Here is a 24,329-nt window from a genome sequence, read left to right on the forward strand (position 1 = left end):
ACCAAATGTCATGGTTATCCTTCTTAAACGTTGGTGAAAAATGGGATGCGACCCCAAACTTTCTGGTGAAGACCGATATGTGAGCCTCTCCAAAAATCTGAATGGGAAAAGATGTGTTTACCCGTCTAAGTCTAATTTCTTGGCTGGGAGCAATCACTTTCTGTACTTTCCAATTGTCGCTTGACAACCTCACGCTGATGACATGTCTTTGGCTACGCTCCCTTTGGCTGTGCAGGAGGGCTTCTTGTGACGTAGACGCAATGGCGGTGAAACTCCTTAGAATGTAATGACAGTGCGAGAGGCAGATGACGCAGCAGGTTTAATGTTTAGTCCCCGTCAGCTTATAATCAAACAGCAACAGGTGGAGCAACATTTTCACAACCTCTAAAAGTTGTGAGAGACATTACAGCACATTTTCTAATCAGACTCAGCCACTACATGCTATGTGAAATAAGCATTTATGAATCTATATTGTGCTCCAATAATCATTGGCCTTTTAATTTGGGTCTCCTTAGAAAAATGTCTGCGTCCTGCGCATATAGAAGTTCAGCTTTCTTGCCCACCTGCTGGTTTAATTCACTGCCGTTTGTACTGGGAGGAGCCATACAGCAAATAACAAACTGGCAGTCTGGCAGTTGTTTTTAATTACAGTGACGTCACACTGTAACCAATGGTAGTGTAATCAAGCTCAGCTCACAGAGCTACCTATTACCTGGCCATAAGAAGACGCTTCAGTGCTGGTGCTAGGAGGGGCCTCTCTCTTCACTTCAGGGGCCGTTTCAGGAACCCGAACCCTCACAAAGTTGATGACATGATGCAGATTGGAGAGCAGGTTTGTGCCAGGGAACCAGCTGTCATGGCAGTGCTCCTCAATGCAAGGCTCCTGGAAGCATAAGATCCGGTAAGACACTGATGGACACTAGAAGTCTGGATAGTGAGAAGCGTGGCCGTAACTCAGACACTAATAACTCACCTCATCCTCCTTGTTGTCTTGAACCTGGTTGTCCAAGCCCAGCTCGATGAGGTACAGCACCATGCACAGCACATGCTCCGACATGTTCTGATGATCCATCCATATCTAGAAAGATGAAGTTTATACTTAAGAGCAGATAAATATCATCCCCCTCACTACTGACACAATTGTTTGCCTGTCGATACGTGTCTTTTCCTTCTACATTATGCCTGTGTATCATTGCCAAGTGATATTACAGGCTCACCAATTAAATATGGCAAACAGAAGCACTTCCAATTTAGCTCAAGGAGTTCATTGAGATGCAAAATCAGCCCCGTGTTAAACCACATGAATAGTCGTAAAAAAGGTTCACCTTGTACAGGAGAGTGAATATCACGATGTGCAGCGTCTTGCAGTGCAACAGCTTGATTAGGCCTTTGTAACACGGATGCAGAGCGGTCCTCTCCTTGTAAGGTGGCCATGGGTTGCCGGTGTGAATGCCGGACTGTTTCAAGCTAGGTGACATAATCATCAACAAGAAAGGAACGATCAGAGGAATAACCGAGTAACACACAGAAAGCCATCAGGGCGTGAGGCTAGCTTACATTCAACAGAATGGTTGTAGGACGATGAAAGAAAAGAGTTTAATGAAGCGACACCTTATATTGTTCAGAGTAATTCACTGTAGTCTGTGCAACACAGTCGCTCACTATATCAGCGATGATGGGCTCATTGTTATATAGAACTCCGGCCAGCCTGACAGGCAATCCATCATATTCAAACAGTGTGAATGAGCAACATGAGGCTGGTATCAGACTCTGAAGGTGGCAATGGCAGCTTCAATATGTTTCAAGGAGAAATGTGCCTTCGTTTCATCTGGTTCAGAAGGCCTAGAAAAGCCAAATATAATCTATGTTAGAGAAATACAATTAACTACTTTAAAGCTACACCACAGAAAGGCCTAAAATCCCATTATAAAAAGGTTATCTTCCCAACTTCTACTTCAAACACAGGCGCTCTCAGTGAGAGAGCCCTCGTTATAATTAGCGTCTTCACACGTTCCGGCGACCATGAAGAAAATGAACCCCAAGGTATCTCCTTCACCTCCGTGGACACGTTTGTCTTGGGAGATGTCTGTACCACAATCCAAACAAGAAAGATTTCCTCAATTCTATAACAATTTAGACTGAAATATTGATTTTTCTCGACAGCCATCTAATTGGAACCAACTTGAGCACCCAGTAGACCTGACCTTTCTTATCACGTCCCCTCATGGGCAGGAGAGAGAGAGAGACTACAACACTGAACAGAGCATGATGCAGGTGGCTTTGGTCAGGGATGACAACAGTGTTGACTTACAATGCAGAGTATCTGTCCATTGCTGACTGGACGTCGCGCCGATAGACCGTTCTGAGAACGACCATGATGGGGTCAAACTCCTTCTCCCACACCTCCGCTGGTTTTGAAAAAAAGGGAGAGAAATGTTTTGTAACCTCTGGTACGAAGTGACATTGATTCACTTTCTCCATGTGAGCGGTGTAAGGCTGCCCCCAAGTGGTCTGCTGAGGACTGATGACATAATGCTCAAGGCTGTCGGGCTTTTCAGGGCTCATTTCTATTCATAGAATATAATTCAAAGTGTGTGGTTAGTAATAAAATACATTATATCTATTCCCTCTCGGGTTTGGTTTTGTAAGATATGTGCATATCTACCTATAACAGGGTTCCTATGGCAAGTTAGGGAGGGAACATTTGCAGATTTTCTACATTATCCCTACCTATCCAAGTTAGGTATCTAGTGTGAAAAACACCTACAGTTGATAATGATGTTCTCTGTCTCTGGGGCGTAGCTGCAAAATTTGACTCTCACTGTGACGGGACAGTTGGTATGAGAAAGAACTATATATAGTATAGAATCTGTGCAGCACAACGCCGCTCATAAACATCCTTGTTCTCTTCGTTTGTTACGTTTCCAACACGGAAATTGGCATCCCAAAACGATGTGTCCACAGGATGTTATAGCATAACCACACGAGACGCTTCTGGGACATCAAACAGCTTACTTGCTACAATGGACTGTTAATAAATCATGCCTTCCTACCTTTTGGTGTGTACATGCCCTGCTGCATGGAGCCTCCAGGCTCGAACACCGGTGCTTTGAAGTCAGCCACAGCAGAGAGCATCTCCTCGAAACTACAACTCCCTGGAACAATACCACTCTTTGGGTTGGGATTCTCAGGAATCTAAGAAAACACTGTTAAGGAAAAAAAAGAATTGCCGTGGATGACCGAGCATAATTTCTCTTTCACACATATTTGTATTGAAGGATACAAGGTCCAACAGCGCGCTGTGTGTACGGTCGTTCATACACAACTGCGAGACCATTTCACCCCGAAGAATCTCATCATCCGTCATCCCTGTTGGTGAGAAGTAGAACGTAAAGACAAACCGATAAAGATCATAGCCGTACATTAAATACAAATTAACAGAACTCTGAGTGTGGAGGAGTTTAATAGCTTGTTGTGTCTTTTAGTCTGTTGAATCATAGTCTGCCAGTGACCACAGTTCCTTTAAGATAATGCTGTTTTATTTCACCACAGGCTTATTTTATCATAAAAGGCTTACTTAGGCTTGTTTCATTATATTGTAAGCGGTTTGTTAATGTCCTACTTACTCTCTGTAGACTGTGTGCTCCCTCTGTTGCACCACTTACCCAAATGAACACGAAGGCTCGTCAATATGACCAAGAAGGTCAGCGCTCCTTCAAGCATCGGCCGCTCCTGCTCAGAGTCCAACACGGCGTTCTGATGCTGGGACGCCATGGTCAACAGGTCAACCACTTTGAACCTGCGCGACAGAAGCCAGCATTGCATTAAAGTTGTAAAACATTATATGAATGCATGTGTAAGAGTGAAAGCTTACCTCTCAAAAACACTTGAGATAAAGTAGTCAGGATCTAGTCTTGATGCACAAACCTGTAAAAGAAAAAAGACATTCAAATAAGAACAGAAAATGAACATAATGATTATTATTAAAACGGTATATGAGGGACACCGATAGTTTTCTGCGATAACGCAATACACACCTGGAGCAGATAGATGTCTGGGTCGATCATGGAGTTGCAGAAGTGGGATTGCACGTAGGTCATGGCCTGTCCCTTGATCTGCAGACCATTCCTGACCCACATGTTGCTGTGGATCTCTGACAGGCTTGCCTACAGCCGTACATAGCGACATTTCAGTTAACACGCGATATAGATATGAATAACAACCACATATCCGTTTACGGGCCGAGTGTTGTACCTGGATTTGGAGTGGATGCACCATTATCTTCATCAGCATCTCTTGGTCAGGCAGGAGGCTATCCAGGTCCAGGCCTTGGCACTTTACAGCCTGAGGATTTTTAAACAATTATCTTGAAAAACACAGACGTAAAACACTGTAGAGTGATGTCGTAAGAGATAAGAGCTTCTGACATACCTTGCTGAGGAACATGGCATAGTACCGGTGCAGCGGCAGGTGAAATGTCACTTGATTTGGAGCGGGCTGGAAGAGATTTAAGAGCCATGAGAAACAGGTGGGGAGCACGCCTGGCCTGTAAACACAGTGGTTTGGCTTTTTGAATATACCTCGTCAATAAAGCCAATGGAATCGAACCAGATCTGAAGGGTCTCCAAGCAGTAGCGTACCACCGTTTTACTGTATTCCTGCGTCTCCTGTTAACAGACAATTTATGTTAAACACCGATACGGAGGTCAGACAGGAAGTGACAGGATGTGTTCCATTAATCATTCCTCAGGAATGCACACAGGAGATGTGTGTGAGAGAGGGGTCCGAGTGTAAAGACACACTTACTTTGACTTTGCAGTGTGTCAAGAGGCCCCACATTGGTTGCGCACAGGCCTCAAGCTCTGCTGCAAACGCTGCATAGTACGTCTGAGACTCAAATTCCACATGTTCACTCAACTCCCGCTTATTCAGGTTCATACCTATCACGGCAGGAAACGGTTTAGACTGTTAAGACGGTCACCACATGTTACATAGAGCCCTCCATATACTTCTTTGATCACGCACATATTAAAATGCCTGTGTATACGTGTGTTGCTATTTTAGCAAATACGTTTCTATTCTTAGAAAGCAAATAAATCTCTACTAAACACAGGAATCTAAAGCAGGAGCAGTGCTGCAGACATGCATAAGATGTAATAGTGACACTGCACATTAAGTCAGCAAGAGGATACTCCAGCACACTTTGAAAGGGTGAGTGATATTTTTAGGGACGTGGTGGTAGAGCAGCACGAACCACAATCCTTATACAGTGGCACAGAAAAGGTGAGTTGTGATGTAAATGACTGAGGCATTACCAGCAGAGGTCTGTCTCTGCCTGACTAAAGCATACTGCTGATACACAAAGTTGAAATCAGGTGTTGTGTTTGACCTCCTGGAGAGGATGCTTTGGGATCCAAGAGCAACACCTGCTTCATGACCACTAGTCTCAGCTGCTTAACTTCTAATCTGAATTATCAAAAGGTAGATATACAGCAGGGCAACCAGAGTAATTGGTGCACGGGTAACAAATTGATGAGACTATGACTTACCTTGGAAAAACGACACGAAGCTCATCCACAGCATCAACAATGAATGGTCCTCGAGGAACTTTTTTGCTACACTTTGGTGAGAGAGGATGTTAATAAAATCACTAACTAACGGCCAGTAGGTGTTGTTCTTCAACAGCGCTTCACTGCAGTTCACCACAACATGGCGACTGTTCTCCTCATCTAAAAGAAGAGACAAGAAAACGCAGACAGGGAGTTCATTTTGGCTCACTTTGTATTTAGACATTTAATATCAAAAAGAAAAAGGGACAACTATGTGGAGGAAGACAATACACTTGTACGTTACATGCCTCAACACCTGGCTGTACTACAGGGAAACAATTTTTGTTTGCAGTATAAAAAGTGTGATGATGTGTGTTAAATCAAAAACGATTCGACGTCTGACACATTCGGACAACTTACCCTGAAGTTCACTTTTAATAAGGCAACTCTCCATCATGTAGAGGAGGACTGTGACCATGATGTCCAGCAAATGACACTCCTCCGTCACGTGTCGAGCCAGCTCCTCGTTGCTGAACAGCTGCACACTAATATGTACAATGCGGTTGGACATGGTATCTGACTCGTGGCTTTTCATCAGTGTTTTCATGATGAACGCATAATGCTGAACAAATGTTTTTGTAAATGTGATCTGCCAGAGAGGAACAGAAAAGCCCATACCGCATCTAAAAGTGATAAAAGACCTGCATTTCTGCAAATGAAGGTAAGTGAGGGAGAGAAAATACCTTGTAATCTTGATCTGGCAACATGTTTAGTAGGAAAGTGACCATCTTCTGAGGAAACTCGTATTTTATTGTCCAAAACAGCAACTCCTCTAGAAAGCACTTGTGCTTCAGAGATTCAATAATACACGGGTCTGAGGGAAGAAAAGGCACGCGATAAGATGGACGTTTCGTGGAACATGTACTCGTGCATTATATTTTCTTTAGATTTACCTTTGGTACTGCTGCTCAGCTTCACCCGCTTCCTCTGTCCTACAGACTGTCCTGCATCTTGGTCCTCCTGAGAGGGAGAAGAAATGTTTTACAGTTACTTTACATAATGTCAGATCAAATTGGTAATTGATTCATCATTTAGCTATGCAAGTTTGAATTAAATGCCCAAATATAAACTGATTTAAGAAATATATTGTCTATAGAAGACAAAAAAAATGCAAGAATGATGTTTTGTAACTAGATTTAAGTACAAACTGGTTACAATGAGTAAGCTATTCTATGCGTGATGCTAGCACACACCTCTTTACTCGACTCATCTGGGCTCCCTGGTGCGGTGGTTCCTGAGAAAACCAAGAAAACCATTTAGTCAAGTAGCCATTAGCAGCACCTTGAGCCACTGGACAAACACAAACGGTTGCCCGAGATATCACAACACGCAAAACTGAATTTGTTCAAACAGAAATATTCAACATGGGTTAAAATAAGCTATGACACACCGTCTGATTCCTTAAAATGTCCAACGGCTGACAGATGGTTGCTAATAATACGTTTGATATAAAAGATAATGTTATCTCACCCAACAGCACCATTGCTCCTGCACCCCCTTCAGCACCCACTGTGACATCAGCAGTAGCAGCTTGGGCTTTTTCCTCCACAGACACCAGACCTGAATTCTGCAACGCTGACAGATACTTGTCATAGTTCTTCTTAGCGTACACATTCTCCTCTTGGCCTGCAACAGTGAAGCAAAGCAGAAAACGCAACAAATGTTTGAAGTGAATATATCAAGGGGAAGAAAACTTGATCGCAAGCAAATATGCAGAATCTAAGTAAAGGACACCTGGATTCGTTATATTACATGGATTAGATGAAAATGTAGAACAAAAAAAAACTGTATTTTAATAATAAAACTCCAGTATGGATATTTACCCATGCTCAACTCCTTGAATGTTTGCTGATTGGTCAAGATCTTTGTCAGGACAGTCCTCATTGCGCCTCCCATCTTGGTGAGCTCCTCCAGGAAGGAGATCTGAGGTTCCAGCTGCTGCAGGACCTTCTGCAGGTCTCGCTCAGTCGAGGTGTCTGGTAAAGCAAGATAAGTGATGTGATCAGACTCAGCGGACATCATTTTGGACGTGAACAGTTGTGTAACACTCGTATCCCGCTGGCACAGCAATATCTGTTTCGCACTCGATATGCAACAGGAGATCCACATCATATAGAAAATATCAAAGTCATTTTTCATGGTTAAAGCATTTGTTCAGGATGGTTAGAGGGCCAAAGTATATTATCGCCCCAAAGAGAAGACGGTCATGAGCGTCTTCACCTGGTTCAACGTATCCGTCTCTCAGATACTGTATGATACACAGGATGAAGTGAGGAAGAACCATCTCTGACATCAGGAGAAGGTCTCGAGGTATTGAGGGGACATTCTCCCCGGTTCTCAACCGATGCCGTCTGCAAAACCTGGAAGAACAAAAAAAAAACAGACAAATGTTGATGTTCCAGACCTCTCATGAAGATCATAGCAGCCTTCTCTCGCACTCTATCTCATCCTGTTTTAATTATATTATCATTCCAGTAGAGGCTCCATAATGGTCCTGCCAAACCAGAAGGTTGCATTATAATACAATTTAATTTTAACCTTTTGTTTGTTTTTATAGATGTAATACTTGTGATCACAGTTTTTTTTGGGATATTTATAACGATATGAATGACATAAATATGTTTTGCCTCAGTCTTGCAATATTGTATCTAAGCTACGATTATATATTATGGTTTCTAAGAGGGAAAACTGTAATCAGGAATAACAACAATTATAGCTATTATAGCTTTAATGTATCTGTGTCAGGAATATGGCTGGGAGAAAATTAAATATCACAATATGTTTTACCAAATACCTTAATATCGATAATAAAACAATATTGTAGGGTTGACTATTGGTGCTGTAAATAATCATCAGTAATGTGAATATATTTACTAAATGTATAAAAGCAAACACTCAAGCCACACTATGATATTGTTGTGAAGCTAAACAGACTACGCAGATCAGGAACTAGCATTAGCTAAGTGAGCTAAGACCTGTCAAAACAATACTGGCCGCTGAGTTAGCCTAACCAGCTAAGCTAGCAGCTAGCGTTAGCTCGGACTTACCCACTCTCTCGCATGACATTACTGTCTCCACAGTCACAGGCCCCGCCAGCCTGGCTCCTGAACATGTTGAAATCATGGCCCGTGTGGTCTCCGTTATTGAAACACTCGGCACACAGGGACATGCACGGGGAGATGCCGCACGTCCGGCATCGATACGCCACGAAGTTCGCCGTCCACACCAAGCCGCACAGAGTCGCGTTGTCGTAGGACCGGACCGTTTTGCAGAACTCCTCGAAACCTTCGCCTCCTGCAATGAGACATTTACACCAGTCCAGAGCCTCGGTGTCCGCAGCTGGTGTTTCGGGATTTAGCACAGTGTCGAGCAGCTCCTGGAGCTGTCGGACCCCGGAGCTATTGTCAGCCCGATTCAAGTCTGCCTTCAAGTGGGCGGCCGTGGCTTTCTTGTCCCGGCGCAACAGCAGCGACGCCGCCATCATGCACTCTGGCTTGTTGTCCACAAATTTATTTTTGTTGTCTTGTTTCCATGTTCTCGGGCTTTCTCGCGGTACGAATCGTTAACGTGGTCGCTGGGTGACGAGTTTACCCCTCCCCTCCGCTCAGTGTGCAGCGATGACTCACAGGAATCTAATTTAAGTATTTGATTGAGCAGAATCGAGGCGTCTGTCTTGCTTAAACAGCTCGGTTCATGCACAGTCATGCATGCTGTTTAGTTTTCCTGTTTCTAGGTATCTAATAGCCTCGTTATAGACGGTCCGCCTCTAATAGACCTCTATCAGACTGATGAAACATCGTCTCCGTGCACCCGTGCAACACAGGGCTGTGCGGAGAGGACCAAAGCATGACTATAGCATTTAGTAGATACATTATCAATTAAATGATCAAATTAAATAACCACCCAATGTTACACTTTTAGAAGAGACGTCACTGTTTCATGTTATACACTGTATTTCGCTTGTATTATGTATTATTGTTATTTGTTTTTATTACATATACATTTTGATTATGTAAATATAATTATTTTATAATAATAATATTTCATTTTAGTTTTTTTTTCTTCTGGTAATCTTGTTATCAGTTGTATTGTAATGAAATATCTCATACTCATAAAATAGTTTGGTCGTTTTCAGCTCGCATGACTGAAAAAGATGAATCTCAGTGCACTAGTGCAATTAAATTGTTATGAAATAATCTCCCTATGTTACACTTTTATAAGACACTTTATTGATGTTGTACATACATTGTATTTCACTTTTTTATCATTATTTATTACTTGTTTGTTTGTTTAGCTATCTTGTTATCAGTTGTATTTTAAACGTTACATATAAATGCATTTCATAAAACTAACATCATGGAGGAACTACCATCACGCTTTCAAGGGTCGAAGTCGGATTATTTTGGTTGATGCACATTGCACACATTCTTCCGGAAGTCGTCTTCAAATATGCATTAAATACACACTTACAGCGGTAATAGCCGAAGAATAACCGTTTGAACTACTTACCAGTGTTATCACGCCGGCTGCACATAGGTTTGGGACATTACAGTCGCTAGTAATGAAGCTAAAAGAGTTAGAGAGTTGTTTACAGCAAGTGGACACGTTTGAAGAGCCAAAAATCCTTCTTGAGCAATACCCGACCAGTCCCCATATAGCTGGTGAGGTGACAACGCGTGCTTATTGTTGGAGTTTGTTGATAGCGCACATTGTTCTCATTCACTTTCTGTTCCCCCCACAGCATGCATGCTTTATACGATCCAGAGCACGTTTGATGACATTGAGGGTAAACTAGTAGCAGATCTGGGATGCGGCTGTGGAGTCCTCAGCATTGGGGCTGCGATGCTGAACGCAGGGTGAGAGTATCCGACCATCCAACACTGTTTTCATCATATCAACAACACTTTAGCTTAATTCCTAATTTGATTCCTTCTCTCTCTCTCTTATTCAGTTTGTGCGTCGGCTTCGACATCGACAACGACGCACTGGACATATTCAGGAGAAATGCAGAGGAATTTGAGATTTCTAACGTGGATCTGGTCCAATGTGACCTGTGTTCTCTGGAGGCAGATGCTTATGCCAACAAGTTTGACACTGTAATAATGAATCCACCATTTGGGACAAAACACAACCAGGGTGCGTACAGAGTTTAATAGGCTACTCAGGTGATTTAGTACTGTGCTTCTGTAAAATTAGGGGACTTAAAAATCGGACCAGCAGAGGCCAGAGACTGTAATCAGGGTAACTCCATGAACATTGCATTAGACTGCTCTCTTCAAAGCCACAAGAGACATTTAACAAGTTTTCACAGCATGAGTAGTTCAGTCTAGTGACATGTATACTGATCTTTAGGTGTAAAAATGAATCTGTGGAGTACTCCTTTAAATAAGTGTAGCCCTATGGAGTTAATGCATATTATATAGTTTGTATTCTTTGTTCAAGGCATGGACATGAAGTTCTTATGGGCCGCTTTAACGATGGCAAAGACAGCAGTGTATTCACTCCATAAGACATCAACACGAGCGGTGAGTGTTCAGCATCCATACGGGTCACATACACAGCACTGTCATATTAGATGGAGCTGTCAGGCGGAGTCCAAGCCAGGTTTGATTGCAATTTACACTTGTTTTTCCAGTATCTATTAACTTGCAGATTACTTCTAGATTCATTTTTGGGTCTATAAAATGTTTGAAAATAGTGAAAAATTCCTCAAAGGCCAAGGTGATGTCCTTAATGTCTGGTTTTGTTAATCCAAAACCCAGATATTCAGTTTAATCTGATAAAACAGGAAATCTCCAATGTAAGAGGCAAAGTAACATTTTCCCACCATTTTTGTATGAAAAAAATCTTAGGTCCTCATTTTTATAACTGACTCAAGTCTACATCCATAGTATGAAGACTGAAATGCATGTTTAATTCCTCATGTGATTACAGCACATTCAAAAGAAGGCCAATGACTGGGGAATGAAGATGGAAGTAATAGCAGGTAAGAATACTACAGTATACAGTACACGGTACTCTAGAACTAAAATATTCAAACAGACTACGTACTCTCTTCACAGAACTACGATACGACTTGCCAGCATCTTACAAGTTCCACAAAAAGAAATCGGTAAGCTCTCTTTGTGTCAAGGCGTAATTTAAAAAGAAAAAAAAACACACTACCACCACACATTGATTGATTTTTGTGTTTTATTTGCTATTCACAAATGCAAACTTAAAAAAAAAAAATAGCAAAGCAGATTTTCATGATTCACTGTAGGTAAATCTACAAAGAAAAATAACATAATAGCACAAATCCTAGATGTCATACAGGTCTTACGAAACCCACTAAATGTTCAGGTGTAATTACATTGCTGTCAAAGTGCAGATTTATGTTGAATAATAAAAATCAAAAACATCTTAAGAGAAATATAGGTACACAAATAATGTGAGAGGCACAATATAAAGGGACTTAAAAAGCTGAAAACTGACAACGCTTTGCAAATTGTTCTCTAGGTCGACATCCAGGTGGACTTCATACGATTCTCCAAAGCCTGAAACGTTCACTGGAATGGATTTTTGTTGCCTCTGCATTTTCACTGTTAATAATAAATCTTTTCACAAAAATTCTGAGTGTGACCGTGTGACTAAGATCCGTTTTCAGTTTTGGGAACCTTTGCTGCGGGACCAACAGCTTCTTCTTCCCGTTCCCTCTTTGGGACTACAGGCTCTGGAGGCAAAGCACAAAGTAGATCCAACATAAGGAACAATAAGTGAAACACAGTTTTGAAGCTCCGAAAGATAAATCAACTTACTATCGTCCTCATCATCGCTCTCGAATTTCATCTTCTTGCCCTTGTACTGACTTCTGCCTTGATCTCTGCCACCTCTTCCTCCCCTCCGGCCTCCTCTTCCTCCTCTGCCTCCTGATCGTCCTCTGCTAACTTTTAAAGCAGACCAGACACATTAATACAAAATCACGGATTCAATTACTGATGATTTACAGGTAGTTTCAGATCAGCTGTTAAGTTTTACCTCTGTTTTTGGACCTGTTGTAGGATTCTTGTTGAGCGTCGATGACGTTCTTCATTTCCTCTTTCTCGTCATCTCCCTCTAACACCTGCCAGTTAACACTGTTCTCCTTGATTTTCAATTCCCCTCCGTTTGCCTCTTTGGCTTTATCGAATGCTGCCTTTGCGTTCCCATCGAACAGGAGGGTGCCCTTGTTGAAAGTAAAAACATTTCATTTAAATGACATTTCATCTTTGCACCCCGAGTGCATACTTGAGTCGTAGAGTTTCCTTACCTCTTTGGCCCCTCTTGTAAAGTTAACCCACTTAATCTTTCCATGGCCCGAGAACAGTTCATGGAAGTCCTCTCTGGAAACGTCTTCAAGCTCTCCTGAAAACTTCAACAAGCATCCCATCTGTTCATCCAAAAGCAGACCCTGCAACACAAATGGCACATTATTATTCCTGTGACCAGAGCCCATCAGAGTGCAAAGCTGATTAGCACCGAGGAGGAGCTCACCATTTCTTTGTCTTCTGCATTTTTCTGCTGTTGGTCCTTGTCCCTGAATAGTTTGTTGGGAGAGGATGGTCAGTCTTTTTCAAAGAATGGCTGTTTTTAGGACAGTGAGGTATTGCTTGTGTACTCACTGTTTAGCTTTTGCTTTCGACTCCGCTTTGAACAGTTTTCTCTCTTCTGCTTTCTTTACATGGTAGTCTTCTCTGCAAGTAGAACAGCAATGACATTATAGAAAGGAATATTCAAAAGTTTCTTTTCTAGATGAAAAGTTAAACTAACTTTTTAGTAAACCTGTCAGAGAATACGGACGACACCTTTAAACTTTAGATGTTTTATGTACACAGCCAACAGTCTGAATATTCTAGGTTTTACATATCAACATTTTAAAATGACTGTACATCCATTTTTGCTGTATCAAAGAAATAACCCTGTCGTTTTTAAAAAGGATCTGTTAAAAGTAGCTTTGATCATAGTCTATTTGTACGGTCACTCTGTAAGAAAATCCCCAGAAATGACTAAAAAGACGACTTCCATTATCTGGACCCAGAGTAGTGGTTGACATTAAGCACCCCGAGAAGTTATAACGGTCAAAAGAAATCCATTCAATTCTAGAAATGTGCTGATCTGGCTTCAGGTCTGACGCACTAGAGGGGTAATAAACCTTACACACACTGCATTTACAGAGTCATTCTGCATTCACATCTTTGAAAGTATGTCACTACCACGTTTCATCATCCATCAGATCTAGTGCTGACTCAGTATTTATCCACTTTAGATACATTTTAAACCGAGAAACAGTACAACTTACCGCGATAACACCATCATGTCATTGTCTTTGAACGATTTGATGTCTGAACGTTCTAGGAACTGCTTCGATGACTCTTCTGTGTCGAAACAGACGAACACTGATCCCTACAAAAGAATACATTCAAGTAATTAGAAAAATCTCACCAAATTCCTTGGAAAAGCATAGAATTGTTACATAATAAATGTAATTTACCTTGAACTGTCTTTGCAGGGTTCTCCTCATTTGAATGTTTTCTATGTTGCCTTTCCCACTCAGCCACTCCTGAACCTCATCGAGGGAAGTTTCCAGAGGAAAACCTTTCTAGATGAGAAAAGATAAAAGAACGGTAAAACATTAGTATTAAATCAGAATATGTGGAATGTAAAATGTACATTTATATTGATGTAAATTGAACAAATACGGTGCGCCATGATATGTCAATGTTCGCTAGGGAAACACCGTATCTATAGTTTTATATAATGTAAATATACAGTTCATTAGGTACTCCTAGCCAAAGCCAATGCAGTCAAATACAACAGTCCTGCAATATATTCTACCGTCATGAAGGTTATAATTTAAACGGTTTTAGAGTGGGGTTCCCATCATTAGGTCCCATTTATAGCAATGAGCATCAGGAACACTTCTCTGTTCAACAGGGCTACAAACTAGAGCCTCCAAAATAATCAGTTGAATCAAACCTCTAAAACAGTTTCAACACAAACTGAACATTATAACCTTCATGAAAGTAGAATACATCACAGAACTTTTGTATAACACTGCATTCATTTGAGCTAAATGTACTTAATGAACTGAGTTTAAGCAACAAACTACAAAGATAAATGTGTGCGTGCAATTTAAAAAAAACGTACCATGTACACAGATTTGTGTTTAAGAGCGTCTTTGTAGTCATCGTTCACTTCGGGGAGGGGTTTGTCTGGAGACCTCCTGACTTTGGTCTTGTCTTCGCTCATTTCCAGCATTCCAGTCTTTGATTTCTGGAGAGCGTCAACGATAACACTGGTTTCTGTAGTTAGAGTCTTCAGTCTGGAACGAGAACACAAACGCTCTGATCTCAAAGGGGGAATAAAAGGCAACTGAATTACTACTACACTGCTCTTTCAAGTAATTAGGCTTGATTAAAAAGTTAAAAGTGCTGACTCACACTGACTTCCATCTACATAAACCTCCAAATAAATAAATATATAAATATATATATAGACTTTATTCAGTTGGATTTTGCCAAGTTGTCAGTAAGAGGGTCTCTAATTCTAATGGCCCGGCATGAACACCTCTTAAATTCATCAAAATGTCACTTAGTTCATGCAGGTGTGTCTCTCTTTGTGATGCGTCTAGGGACAGGGTGAGGCCACGCGCTAATCTCGCCCTGCTTGTCAAAGGTCATACAATGGCTCCACAAACTGTTAAGTCATCACTGTCTGTCTCTCACGTTTTTAGTTGATGTTGCCCTATCTTGTTATGGAAGCGCAGACGTGACCCCATTCAGGGATGTGAAACCAAATAATTCCTCTTCAGCTGTTAAAAACAAAAGCACACGGGTACATCGCAAACATATTTGCCGAAGCCTTTGAGAAGTTAACCATTATTTGGCTCGTGTTTTTAGTGTATAGGTTTTAGGGATATATATATGACATTTTCGTCGGGGACAATTGTTTCCCACAATAACAAATACACTAGCTCTACATTAGTCTTGAGCGGATTACTTTTAGGACTCAGCATCTCCCACACTCCCTTGTGGTTGAAGGTGTGGTCAGAATAGCAAAGCGTTACCATAACAAAGAATAACAGCAGCACTATTGCAGGTAAACACTAAAATCACCAAAAGTACAGGCAGAGACAGAGCCATCGTGCTCATGCATGTTTGTCTCAAAATGCAAAGACAGCTACAACTGCCAGAGAACGGTGAAGCATTGGACTAGACGGGCATTGCACTGACGCAAAGAGATCATGTCATATCAGTCAGCTGCATTTATTCATTTGCTGCATTTCTCTGTGGCATCAGGTTGAATAACTGGATTCCTGTGCTCAAATGTCAGGAGTCATACTGAGCAGACAGTTTAATGCTGGAGCACTACTGCAGTGGAAGTAAGGACAATGTTTAAAAAAGATTTATGAATGACTATTACTTGATTGTACGGGGTGAGATAAATCAACACCGGGCTTTGCTGTATTCTCTATGCAAGAGAATAGGTAATTTTAATTTATGCATTTAAAGACATGACTTTATTTATTACAAAATGTCCTCCCAGGTCACTCAAACTACACAACCTGTGTTAAACTTATGCAAAGGGACCCTCACAAGTAAGGGAGGTAATACTAGCAATTTACAAAACATTTAGCGAACAAGGATCAGATAAATCTGCAGAAATTAGTTTACGGCTGTTTGGCAAGCAGCCGTCCTCGTCCACTGCAGGTAACGTTCAGTTTGCTAATAAGAGTTGTCTAACAAATGAAAGCTAATCACTTAGCTCATTTTTTCGCTGTGAATGTTTTTTAAAGATTTTTGGATTATTTGTATTGCTGCTCAAAAAGAATAATAAAGCAATGTTGATTTTTTTCTTAATCGTCTTTTTTTTTCACACAATATAATCCAAAAGAACCAATAAGAGTATCGATAAGGAACCAAACCGATGAGTAGTATTGATAAAAGTACTAGTATCGATAAAAAACTAACACTCATCCCTACAAAGGATAGTTTTTAATGAATTAATCAGATAAACATGAGTAGTAGTTTTACAGCAGAGAATGCGATGAAGATAACAAACCTGTTGAATTTCAGCATCGTCTCCAAAGTCACCCAACCATCATCGAGTTGCAGTTGTTCTTTGAGAAACTTGTCTCTTGGAAGATTGTGATCCCCGAAGTAGTACTAGAGGCGGGAATGAGAGACATTCTTAGAGCTGAATTTAAAAAATGGACTTTTACAAAATACATGATAAAATCAGAATACCTCTATTTGTCGTGCCACTTTCTCCTCAATTGGAGACATCACTTCCTTCTTTTCTGCCATGATTGTTCTGTGTAGAAAACAGTAATCCAAACAATTAGGAACATAAGATTATATGATAAAACAAGTAGTATATCTTAGGATACCAAATCAACAATTAATCAATCAACAATCAACTCTATTCCATCAGTTGTTGGTCTTCAGTAGTTTTGAAATCACTGCCTCAATCCTGGCAGCCGTCCACATGCATTTGGTTAAAATTGAAACTAGCCATTCTGGATAATTCAGTGTAACCTAGACATAATACATTTAAAAAGCCTTTAATGCTGATGTGTTCAAGATTTTGAACACAGCCATTTAAAATGTAACTCTCCATTGTATTGGAGAACACTCAGCTGTGTAGATATTTTCAAAATGTTGCACATTGTTTGCAACACCACGAGGTTTTTTCTCTTCTTTTTGATTTGAATGAACCGAACTTATATTGCACTCTAAACAGCTCTGGACCATGAACCTTTGCCATAACCAGCAACAGCAGCTCTTCTCTGGGGCTAACCGTGTGTTATTATTATGTAGCGTTAATTAATCCATTTATAATCGGTTAAACCTTAATAGCAGGAAAAACAAGCTGGTTTTATATCTTGAACACAGCAACTGAAGTCAAAGAAGCCAGTTTAAAACTAACGACATGTGAACATTTGCATATACTTGTCATAAACAGAAAGTTTTCGTTTGTCCTGATGCAATGTTGCTGCTAACTTGATAGCTAACCTGCTAGCTTAGCTTAATTTATCTGCTGCAGCTGTACACCGGCCACGCTGTGTTCGTACCGTAGACTGTACATGGTTAGCACACGGAAAGCTAACTCATCCAGCTTATTAAATCCAGCAACGGTGAAAGTACGTGTTTTATTCAGTGGGACATTTAGTTAGCTGCAAAATACTTTAGTACGAAGGGGTTTATTAGTCACTACATTCGGCGTAACTCCATACTAGCAAAAAGCATGCTGCTCAAACATGCAAGACGAGAATGCCTAACGTTACGGTTATTGTATAAACCTACAGAACATTTAAAAGGATATATAATAAACACCATAAACGCCCTCTCACTCTTCCTCCAAAAGTTATACTTACGATTCGTTGAGTCTCCGCTAGCACCACTTTTAGCCGTTCAAAACCAAAAGTCTTCACTTCTCTTCTCGCACACGTTGTGGGACTGCGTGCTACGGAACACACCGAGGACCAAAAAGAGGTCGTCCCCGCGCTACTCTGAGCAGCTGTAGACAGTTACACTTATCATGGTATCAGTGTGATGGCGTTCACAGCATCGGGGTGTCGCTGTGAGTCGATGTAACTACAGTGATGATGTCAAAACATGTGCTGCCATGTAATATTTAGCTATTGTTTCATTTGTATGTCATTGTACAGATAACATTTTAATTGTTGTATTTTATTCTTAAAATGTAGCTCTATTTTTATTTGTATAGTATATTTTAAGTACCCTTTTCAAATGTTGAATGCATGGCTTTTACTTGAAACTTGAATTTGTTACATTGCTACTTTTACTAAAATATTTGAGTACTTCTTCCACAACTCGTCCCAGGCATAAAGGTGAAATCGTTTTTGTGTTGATTGATGTCCAATGGAAAAAAAGAGTCTGCTGTTAAATATTATATGCTCTGATCAAAACTTCAAGCCGAAATGTGTGAGCAGTTTTGTCACTCCATTAGTTGAAAATAAATTAAAGAGACTTTTTTGTGAATTTGTTTCCAGTAAACAAACACATTGCAGTTCTCTTTTTGAAGCAAGCAATCAAGCGCACCTGTGTTCTCTTATGATCCCAAATTACAATTTTGTAATATTATAATTAATATATATTATTATAATGATAATAAATATATTATATTGTAAAGCACCTTTAAATGCTTTTTGCTGAAAATTGCTCTACAAATGCATTTGCCTTGCCTTTACACTATACTTATATCAAATGTTATATAAAAGCTGACAGTCTATAGGATGGAGCCAAACATAAATCTCACAGTGACTGTTTAGAAACAATGTGATAAAACGTATATAGTCCAATGTACCTTATATGGAGCTCACCTATGAATTCAGGCCAGAATCACATCATACTGGTAGTGATTTATTAAATCAAGTAATAGTACATTTCTATTAATAAAGGTAAATTATTATTTGGAGTATCCTCGTACATTAGTGAGGTCGGTTTTGCATATATATATATAAAGTGGATTTGAATAATACTCATATACAGTCATCTTTTTTCTCTTTTCAGTCTTTCCTTTCATCTATAAAAACAGAAATACTCAAAAGTAAAGTGCTAATGGTGAAGCCCCTGAGTTTAAGTGAAATGCTTGTTATTATATTCACACTTTGGCAAATGGGTAGCTCTCTATAACAGCCGTTATACTGGGCTAACTCAACATCATGAGTATGATATTTGCAGACTTTGACAAAGTACAGTTCACAATCAGATCCATTTTGGCACAAAATGATGTGATGAGGGTTTGACACTAAACACTGTAAACACAAACACTTCCATGTGATCTGGCCGGGCTTGGAAGAGTCCCCACAATCTCCCAAGAGTCCAGCTCAGGGTCGTATTTCTCAATGGTCTGCAGATAAGTCCCTTTTGAGTAGGAGTATCCCCCTGTTACATAAATACAACCATTAATGACCACCGCCCCACACTCCATCCGCCTCTCCTTCATCACTGATATTGGTCTCCATTCGTCTCTCTCTATGTCGTAGCAGTCTGCGACAGTCGTCTGTCCACCCACCAAATACAGCTTGTTGTTGAGAGATACAGAACACAGCCCGTACTCTGAAAACAGAGGATTTCAAATCAGAATACAGTATTCAGCATATTTTCATTCCTATCTCTTCCTCTTTTTCTCGTATACCTGGATGAGGACTTATTGTAATGATGCTCCACTCATTGACATCTGGCTTGTAGACTTGGATTTTTTCATAGGTGCAGTTTCCTCTGTACCCATAGTGACCTCCGGTCACATAGATTTGATCTCCCATCACGCAGGCAGTGGCATTTCCTACACCTTCAAAGGAAACAGAGGTTATAAGTATTTGATCAATCACTCACGTCTATAAATGTAAACGACTTAAACCTGCATTCCTTTATTTTTTGACCATTTGGAGGAAGCGCCTTATCATTTTACATCAATGGAGCTCAGGTGGAGCAAGTTAATGGCTTTAAGTTCCTAGGAATCAGCATCACAAACAACCTGACATGGTCATCACACATCTCCATCCTGGTAAAGAAAGCTCATTTCTGTATTTCTTAAGGAAACTTGAGAAGGCAAAATTCCTGTGCCAAGTTCTTGTCAACTTTTACAGAGGTGCAATAGAAAGCATCCTGCCTGCAAACATTACAAACTGGCACAGGACAGGAGGGCTCTACAGCGGGTGATTAAAACCGCCCAGAACATCATTTGCACTGAGCATCAGTGATATAGAAGAGGAGCCTGCAAAGTGCTCAAAGGCTAATACTAGACAAAACCCACCGCAGCCACAACCTGTTCACCCTGCTGCTGCCTGGAAAGAGATACAGAAGTATCAGCTGCCGTTGATGTCAGCAGTGAGTTTGAACTAATGCAATAAAATTGTGGGCCATCAAACTAAAACAATGAGCTAAAAATGATCCGTAGATCTGAGGTCAACAATGCTGCTTCGTGGGTTTGTCAATATATAGGAGCGACCAATTTCATACATAAGTTGTCATCTGATCCAGAGTTAATGTGAACATGTTGATTAGTGCAGCTTTAAGTTGTAAACAATGTGAAAACATGCATTGTTTTTCATTCAATATCCTTTTGTTCATTTCTTTTGTGGCTTTCAGCTATATATTCAGGATTCAGGATGTGGCTGAAAGCTCAGAGAGAAGTGGAACTCATGTTAAGAATTCATTTATTGAGGTCCAATGGTCATTCTTGACCTAAACCAGCAGGTGAGAAGAAAAACAATCTTCCAAAACCTGTCATTCGGAAGCTGTTCAGGAGCTTTCAATCGCGACACATGATCTCCATCAGCAGATAGAAGAATGAAAGAGGAAGATCATGTGATGTGATTGAACAGCTGCTAAACTCATCCCGTAGAGAGATTGTTAACAGTGATGTATTATTTATTCTTTATCTTAAGTTCATTGATTCACATAAGTCATCACTTAATATGTTTTGCATACCTTGGATCATTTTGGCCAAAGGGGACCATTTCTTTTTCAAGGGATCATAACATTCTGTCTCTTGCTCTGGAGCTCCTCCTCTGTATCCTCCGATGGCATAAACACAGCCATGCAACGCCACAGAGCAATGGTAGTATCTAGCTGTGATCATGGGGCAGCCCTCGGTCCATTCATCATAGTCACAGTTATAAACCGAAACCGTGTCCAGAGCCTCGACAGTGTTTGTCCTGTAACCACCGGTCACATAGATATTTGCTCCAAGTAAGCTGACGCTGTAGCTCTCTCTCGAGTGGTCAGGCATGTCTTTTCCTTGCACCCAGGTGTTGCTGATAGGATCCCAGATGTGAACCTCACAAAGCGGGTGCCAGTAATATCCACCGATGACATACATGCTGGAAGACATTTTCCTGCTTGCAGACACGTCTTTGCCACTGGACCTTAAAGCCTGGACGATCACAGATTTAAAAATGTCTTCGCTGTTCGGCAAGCGTTGTTGTCTTTGCACCTCTAAAGTAGCCTTGAAGTACATCTCATCAAGGTCCAGATGGATGGAGTGCAGCAACTCTGCAGAACAGTGAACGCGATTATCCAAGTCATGGGTCACCCACTTGGCTACGGCATCTATCAACACTTCATCCCTCTGCACGGTGAGGTTCTGAGCAGCCAACACCGATCTCACCTTCCCGAGATCCAGCTCCAGGAACTCGTCCTGCTGGATGAGCTCCGTGAACCGGCTCAGCATCACCCTGCGGGCCTCCCTCTCCAGGCCGGCGCACAGGTGCAGCTCGGCAAACGCGTGCATCCCCAAGCAGTTGTCCACATCCAGGAGGCGCACGAGAAACTCCTCGCACGCTCGCTTCACAGAGACGAACTGCAGCAGGTCGGCGGCCTCCAGCAGGCTCTGCACGTTCCCCTGCGTGATGCTCAGCTGAGCGGTGTACACGTAGTTCACCAGCGCGCTCAGGACCGCGCAGTCCACGCCGGTGAGCTTGACGACGCCGTTCGACCTTTCCCTCATGTCGGCCGTGAACATGACTTTGAAATAGGAGCTGCGGGCTGACAGCAGCGCCTTGTGGCAGTGGAACACCTGTCCGGAGTCGCCACATTGCAGAGCGACGTCGGTGAACAGGCCACCGATGTAGAAATGTCTCAGGGCGTCCAGGAGCTCCGCCGGGTGGTCGCCGTCACAGAAGTCGTATGCGTAAATGTCAGCTTGCTTAAGTGACATACTGTCTATGGGGGAACACATGCAAACGTGTCAGTGCTCCAGTGACACAACCTATTAACACCGCGGTGTCAATAGCTGTGTTTACCATTTAATCCATAAATAGAAGGCTACATTACCTCTCATCCTATTTCCACGAGTGTCCCGGTGTTGTTCAACGCTCGACAGTGTCTCGTCTATTTGAACGCTCCTCTTCAAAAAAAAAAGAAAAAGAAAAAACACGCGGACCTCAATTTAGCTCGTGCAGGACTGTCGCGGGCAGCTCTATCCTATTTTGGTCTTGATGTGCAGCGGCCATCCCCCCTCGCCCTCCTCCTCCTCCTCACTTCTGCAGCAATTCTCCACCAGCAGGTCCTTGACAAAATCCAAGCAACCATTCAGAGGAATCACCCAACACGCTGTTTTCTCCCCGAGCCTAAATATAACCTCAACCCTGTCTCCGGAGGAACAGTAGCCTATTGGCGGAGAAGCGCCAATAACAGAATACAAATCTTATAAATGAGCGTCGCCTTCAGCAGCGCACTAAAAAGAAGCCATTGCACTGTTCACAATCCGTGTTTTGCCTCATTCTAGTCGTTGCCATGGTTTTGAACCCACTTTCAGTGTGGTCAAGGCTTTACCTAATCCTAACGGGGATTAACAGCACAGTGCACGAGATGCACTCCTGCAGGAGATCTCACCCAACGAAAGCACAACTAGTCTTGTTTTCAGGTGATTATACACTAAAGAAAAATAAATACTTAATGGATTACATTTCTGCCAATAGATCCCCATAAATGCTACACACTGTTCCTTTAAGTAAAAGTATGTAAGTATAAAGTATTACAAGTAAAAGGCCTACTTTGCCGAAAATGTCCCATGTGACTGTTATATTGACTATTATATATATTATTTAAAATAGATTATTATTCATGCATTAATGTAAAAGCAGGGTTTTACTGTAGTTGGTTGAAGTGGTGCTCAACTTTAACTGATTATTTTCTCCATTAAATGATGGATTGCTTGTTTAGTAAAAAGATCAGAAAAAAAATGAACTTAAAGAAATGCCTCATTAAAAGCAGCAAATGTGTATTGCATTAAAAATCAAACAACTATCAAAATAGTTTCTATTACTTTTTTCCCTTTCAAGCTCAAACAATGCAGAGTGGTCGCACACATCCAGGAACTGTTGAAGGCGGGTGCTGCACCAACATTTAAAGCAAACGTTACACACTGTGGCCACCTCAAGAGCTATTTATTTTACTATATTTATGTTTTCTTTCATATGTTTGAATATGTCACTCTTTAATGTATGAAAGGCATTTAAGGCATGAAAACAAAAGACTCAAGTACAAGCACCTCAAATTTGTACTTTAGTACAGCACTTGTGGGTCAATGTGGGCAATTTATTCCACCACTGAAAAACAGAGTGAAAATTTGATTTAGATATCAGTTACCTCTAAATGTGTACTACAGTCATATTAAAGAATATGTACATTTTAGAGGACATTTGTATACAGTATTTTGCAAATTCTTGATGGTCCATGTTGTAATAGGTCTTAGTACTTAATACTGTTGGGCAATGATGGAAGAAGTACTCAGAGCAGCCCAGTAGCAATAAAACAGTGCAGAAATACTTTTCTACAAGTAAAAGTTAACATTTTAAAAGTACTAGCATATAATATACTTTAGATACAAAATGTAAATGTACTGATTATGCAGACTGGCCCATTTCAGAATAATGTATATTACATTATTGAATCATAATTATTGATGTATTAATATGTATACATTACACTCCAGTGTTGCAGATGGTAAAGTTCGGCTTATCTTTCAATATATACACTGTGTCTTGTGAATTCCACCAAGGGATCAATAAAGTTATCTTCATTTATAATAATAAATCATTTATTGGTTGATTATATTCTGCATTATTAATCCAAACCTGGAAAGTAACTAGCAGCATATGTTAAAAAAAACTAATCTAGTGGTATGAAAAGTACAATATAACCCTCTGAATTGTAGAGGAATGAGAGTAAA

At 40.9% G+C, this 24,329-nt stretch overlaps 4 protein-coding genes across 5 annotated transcripts in view; 1 reads left to right on the forward strand and 3 right to left on the reverse strand.

Moving 5' to 3' along the window:
• ubr3 (ubiquitin protein ligase E3 component n-recognin 3) overlaps positions 1-9,093 on the reverse strand; it is a gene marked incomplete at its 5' end in the record, with an annotated part of 32,902 nt that extends 23,809 nt beyond the window's left edge. For both annotated transcript variants that reach the window (XM_079169903.1, XM_079169902.1), the window contains 22 exons: positions 713-883; positions 974-1,078; positions 1,326-1,467; positions 2,312-2,408; positions 3,054-3,195; positions 3,284-3,369; positions 3,666-3,799; positions 3,875-3,927; positions 4,038-4,166; positions 4,255-4,344; positions 4,432-4,497; positions 4,581-4,667; positions 4,807-4,940; positions 5,550-5,729; positions 5,970-6,198; positions 6,293-6,423; positions 6,503-6,569; positions 6,803-6,843; positions 7,080-7,235; positions 7,433-7,585; positions 7,830-7,969; positions 8,657-9,093. In XM_079169903.1, coding sequence (XP_079026029.1) covers positions 713-883; positions 974-1,078; positions 1,326-1,467; positions 2,312-2,408; positions 3,054-3,195; positions 3,284-3,369; positions 3,666-3,799; positions 3,875-3,927; positions 4,038-4,166; positions 4,255-4,344; positions 4,432-4,497; positions 4,581-4,667; positions 4,807-4,940; positions 5,550-5,729; positions 5,970-6,198; positions 6,293-6,423; positions 6,503-6,569; positions 6,803-6,843; positions 7,080-7,235; positions 7,433-7,585; positions 7,830-7,969; positions 8,657-9,093 — 2,970 coding nt within the window. The remainder of the gene's footprint in view (positions 1-712; positions 884-973; positions 1,079-1,325; positions 1,468-2,311; positions 2,409-3,053; positions 3,196-3,283; positions 3,370-3,665; positions 3,800-3,874; positions 3,928-4,037; positions 4,167-4,254; positions 4,345-4,431; positions 4,498-4,580; positions 4,668-4,806; positions 4,941-5,549; positions 5,730-5,969; positions 6,199-6,292; positions 6,424-6,502; positions 6,570-6,802; positions 6,844-7,079; positions 7,236-7,432; positions 7,586-7,829; positions 7,970-8,656) is intronic.
• Positions 9,094-10,053: 960 nt separating this feature from the next.
• On the forward strand, positions 10,054-12,218 carry mettl5 (methyltransferase 5, N6-adenosine). Its single transcript, XM_079170490.1, has 7 exons — positions 10,054-10,270; positions 10,351-10,465; positions 10,561-10,745; positions 11,052-11,134; positions 11,544-11,595; positions 11,672-11,721; positions 12,108-12,218. Exons 1-7 carry the CDS (start codon positions 10,171-10,173, stop codon positions 12,147-12,149), a joined length of 627 nt encoding a protein of 208 aa, XP_079026616.1. The 5' UTR covers positions 10,054-10,170; the 3' UTR covers positions 12,150-12,218.
• On the reverse strand, positions 11,784-18,110 carry ssb (small RNA binding exonuclease protection factor La). The gene is made up of 12 exons (XM_079170488.1): positions 18,004-18,110; positions 16,874-16,940; positions 16,689-16,792; positions 14,775-14,949; positions 14,119-14,226; positions 13,927-14,030; positions 13,250-13,321; positions 13,122-13,164; positions 12,898-13,038; positions 12,627-12,813; positions 12,407-12,535; positions 11,784-12,321 (listed from the first exon to the last, which is right to left on the reverse strand). Exons 2-12 carry the CDS (start codon positions 16,931-16,933, stop codon positions 12,239-12,241), a joined length of 1,206 nt encoding a protein of 401 aa, XP_079026614.1. The 5' UTR covers positions 16,934-16,940; positions 18,004-18,110; the 3' UTR covers positions 11,784-12,238.
• A 960-nt stretch (positions 18,111-19,070) lies between these two features.
• klhl23 (kelch-like family member 23) lies at positions 19,071-22,477 on the reverse strand. Its single transcript, XM_079169729.1, has 4 exons — positions 22,430-22,477; positions 21,086-22,318; positions 19,791-19,943; positions 19,071-19,711 (listed from the first exon to the last, which is right to left on the reverse strand). Exons 1-4 carry the CDS (start codon positions 22,434-22,436, stop codon positions 19,401-19,403), a joined length of 1,704 nt encoding a protein of 567 aa, XP_079025855.1. The 5' UTR covers positions 22,437-22,477; the 3' UTR covers positions 19,071-19,400.
• Between the last annotated feature and the right edge of the window lie 1,852 nt (positions 22,478-24,329).

This window comes from Pholis gunnellus (genome assembly GCF_910591455.1).
Source record: "Pholis gunnellus genome assembly, chromosome: 12".
Classification (NCBI taxonomy): Eukaryota; Metazoa; Chordata; class Actinopteri; order Perciformes; family Pholidae; genus Pholis; species Pholis gunnellus.